Below are 2732 nucleotides of genomic sequence, written 5' to 3' on the forward strand. Positions count from 1 at the left end.
GCTCCTGGCTAGAAAGGTCAAAAGCGTCGAGCAACCGTGCCTCAATGGCTGCATTCTATTCTTTTTTACGTGGTCATTCCCTTGTTTCGTTTGCCTTGATGTTTGTTTGTGCGAATTGTGCTTCTACATGTTGCAGCCAAACATGTGGTTCAGATGGCCAAAATGTTAGGTAGCTGGACCGTAACAGAATTTTCCGATTCCATCTTGCGTGTCAAATTCCAAAAGAAAATCGTTGTTTTCAAGTGGTTGCAGCTTTATTTTGAGCACATCAGAAAAAAACAAAACGCACCAACAAAACGCATGCGAACAGCAGTTTTTAAATACATGCGAAAAAGGCACAATGCACGCTTAGGTTCACAAAACACACTTCGATGCACACAGGTTTGTGGCATGTTCAACGAAGCCACAACAGTAACAAATTGACGTTATTCTGGCAATATGGAAATACTTTGTACTATAATTACAAATTAACAAATATATTTCAAATGATACGCTAGATGTGCCTCGGGGCAAATTGTTTACTTAGAAGTTAGTAAAACTTTGTGTTTGGCATCATTAGAAGGTTACCAGAAAAGCAAGAAGCTGCTGCTTTTTAGGCGAAAATCTAAAACCAGAATTTAACGACATGAAGGAATATGATGTGAAAATGAAAAACAGGGGTGGAATTTGGGTTCATTTGCTCGTCTTACTGTTTGGTTCAGGTGCGTGGGTGGCTGTGAGTGGAGTGTGGGTTGAGTTGCCAGTCCTTGTATTTCAATCACCGGAACAATGGGCATTACCAACAAATCTCTCTGTAATTACCCAACTGGCAAACATTGGACCACTTTTTGTAGTTTTGTACAGAGTAAGTAAGTTGCAGTTAATAATTTCATACCATTGCTTTCATATAGGATAAATTAAAGTTTATTTTGGTGCTGTAATTTTGAAACAAAAAAATTTTTTCTCACAGGCAAAATTTCCGAAAAACTACAATTTAAAAGCTGTGATATATACGTTATTTGGTATAGGATGTCTATCTACTCTTCTACTTTCATTTCTTTGGAATCGAAACTCCGTTATCGGCGAAAAGGAAATAAGTTTGTCTCTTTACCTTCTTTAGTATGTGTAGTTTCTGTAGATAAGCTACGTTGAAACGTGTGCATTAATTGAACAGTGATGTTTTGTAGTTTTTCATTGGCCTTGGTCGACTGCACGTCTTCACTGACATTCCTACCATACATGCGTTACCTTCAGAGTCGTTTTACTCCGACGTATTTCATCGGCGAGGGTCTGAGTGGAATTATGCCTACATTGGTTGCATTAGGACAAGGTGTAGGAATGAGTAAATGTGTTGCTATCAATGAAACAAACAACGGTACACAACAATTTGTTGCTGTATACGAAACCCCGAGGTAAGTTCTGCAGGATGAGTAATATTTGATTGGAGAAGTCATGTGGCGTATATATATTAAGATTTTCAGCCGACGTATTTTTTGGTGTGTTATGTGCCATGATGTTAGCTAGTGGATGCGCATTTCTGTTGCTCAACGTACTAAAAACAGCAAAGCAGTTTCATCAGCACCAACTATCAGAGGACGTGCGTTTGTCTGCTCTATCCGAAGGCACCGATGAAGGAACGAGACTTTCTGAAACGCCTTGCGAAGATGCAGCTTCAGAACTTGCAACGACACGCTTGGCCAAGTTCGATTACCTTTTTTTTCTGGCAGCTATATTTTGGAAGAGTCTGTTGATGAACGGCTTGTATCCATCTATTTCATCATACGCTTCCATTCCGTATGGAAACACGGCTTATCACATCGCCGCTGTTATGAGGACAGTCTCCATGCCAATTGCTTGCATGATTGCGATGATTTTACCGATTAGAAGAACTCTGTGGATCAGTTTATCTGTTGCCGTTGGATCAAGTAAGGAGGCCGGTTGGTCTGGGGAATATTAAGTTCAGTATATTGCACCTTTGTATTATAGGTCTTGGATTATTATTACTCGTACTGGCGAAACAAAGCCCTTGTCCTCTGCTTGTCGGGACTCATGCAGGAGCCGCTGTTATGGTGAGTAAATCGCTGCTTGTCTTTACCAGTTGGAATATAGTGGATGACGTTAGTTAATTTTCCGGTTTTAGTGCCTGGCGACTGCATTGTTTCTTGGATTTTTGAGCTACGCACAAGCAAACATCGGTGCTATGTTCCGTTTGCGATGCAAACCTCAATCGTTATTTCTCTTTGGAGTAATGGAACAAAGTGGTGCTTTCACCGGTGCGATCACTATGTTCGCCGTAGTAACTTACACCAAAGAATTTACTGCTGGTGACCGATGCACAACTGTTTGTTACCCTACATGACCTCCAGCATACAATATTTACAGTCCATTTTTACTGTTTTGTTGCGATTCTTGTGAACCCCTTTTTTAACGCAATGGTTATCTAGAGCAAAATATCTCTGCTACAATAGCGGGGTGCATTTGGAAAATATGAGTTTAGCAATTAATAATCATTATCTAAAATATTTGTGCTTTCAGGATGTATTTCAAAAGATATATTTTAGAAAAAGACTTAGTAGATTTAAAGTTGTAAAACTTGTGTTGATTTCACAGTGCTTCCCAATCGCGATTATTATGTCATCATTGTGATTATTTCACATCACAATAATTTCCTATGCAACTAATGAATATATAGCCCCCTATGGTTTCCTGGTAAAATATTTCACGATTGTGGATGATGGACGTTGAAATAGGAA

The 2732-nt window shown here is 39.3% G+C and overlaps 1 protein-coding gene across 1 annotated transcript; it reads left to right on the forward strand.

The window, feature by feature from the left end:
- Positions 1-625: 625 nt before the first annotated feature.
- LOC145916515 (solute carrier family 52, riboflavin transporter, member 3-A-like) lies at positions 626-2509 on the forward strand. The gene is made up of 6 exons (XM_083002812.1): positions 626-844; positions 950-1098; positions 1167-1391; positions 1453-1904; positions 1966-2048; positions 2120-2509. Exons 1-6 carry the CDS (start codon positions 626-628, stop codon positions 2336-2338), a joined length of 1347 nt encoding a protein of 448 aa, XP_082858938.1. The 3' UTR covers positions 2339-2509.
- The last annotated feature ends 223 nt before the right edge of the window (positions 2510-2732 follow it).

Source organism: Ascidia mentula, chromosome 1 (genome assembly GCF_947561715.1).
Source record: "Ascidia mentula chromosome 1, kaAscMent1.1, whole genome shotgun sequence".
Classification (NCBI taxonomy): domain Eukaryota; kingdom Metazoa; phylum Chordata; class Ascidiacea; order Phlebobranchia; family Ascidiidae; genus Ascidia; species Ascidia mentula.

Bases quoted from the DNA above. Each gene is read 5' to 3' on its own strand.
- LOC145916515 (XM_083002812.1), top strand. From the start codon at position 626: ATGAAGGAATATGATGTGAAAATGAAAAACAGGGGTGGAATTTGGGTT. The intron at 845-949 runs GTAAGTAAGTTG...TTTTTCTCACAG, and splicing joins TTTTTGTAGTTTTGTACAGA to GCAAAATTTCCGAAAAACTA. The intron at 1,392-1,452 runs GTAAGTTCTGCA...ATATATATTAAG, and splicing joins GCTGTATACGAAACCCCGAG to ATTTTCAGCCGACGTATTTT.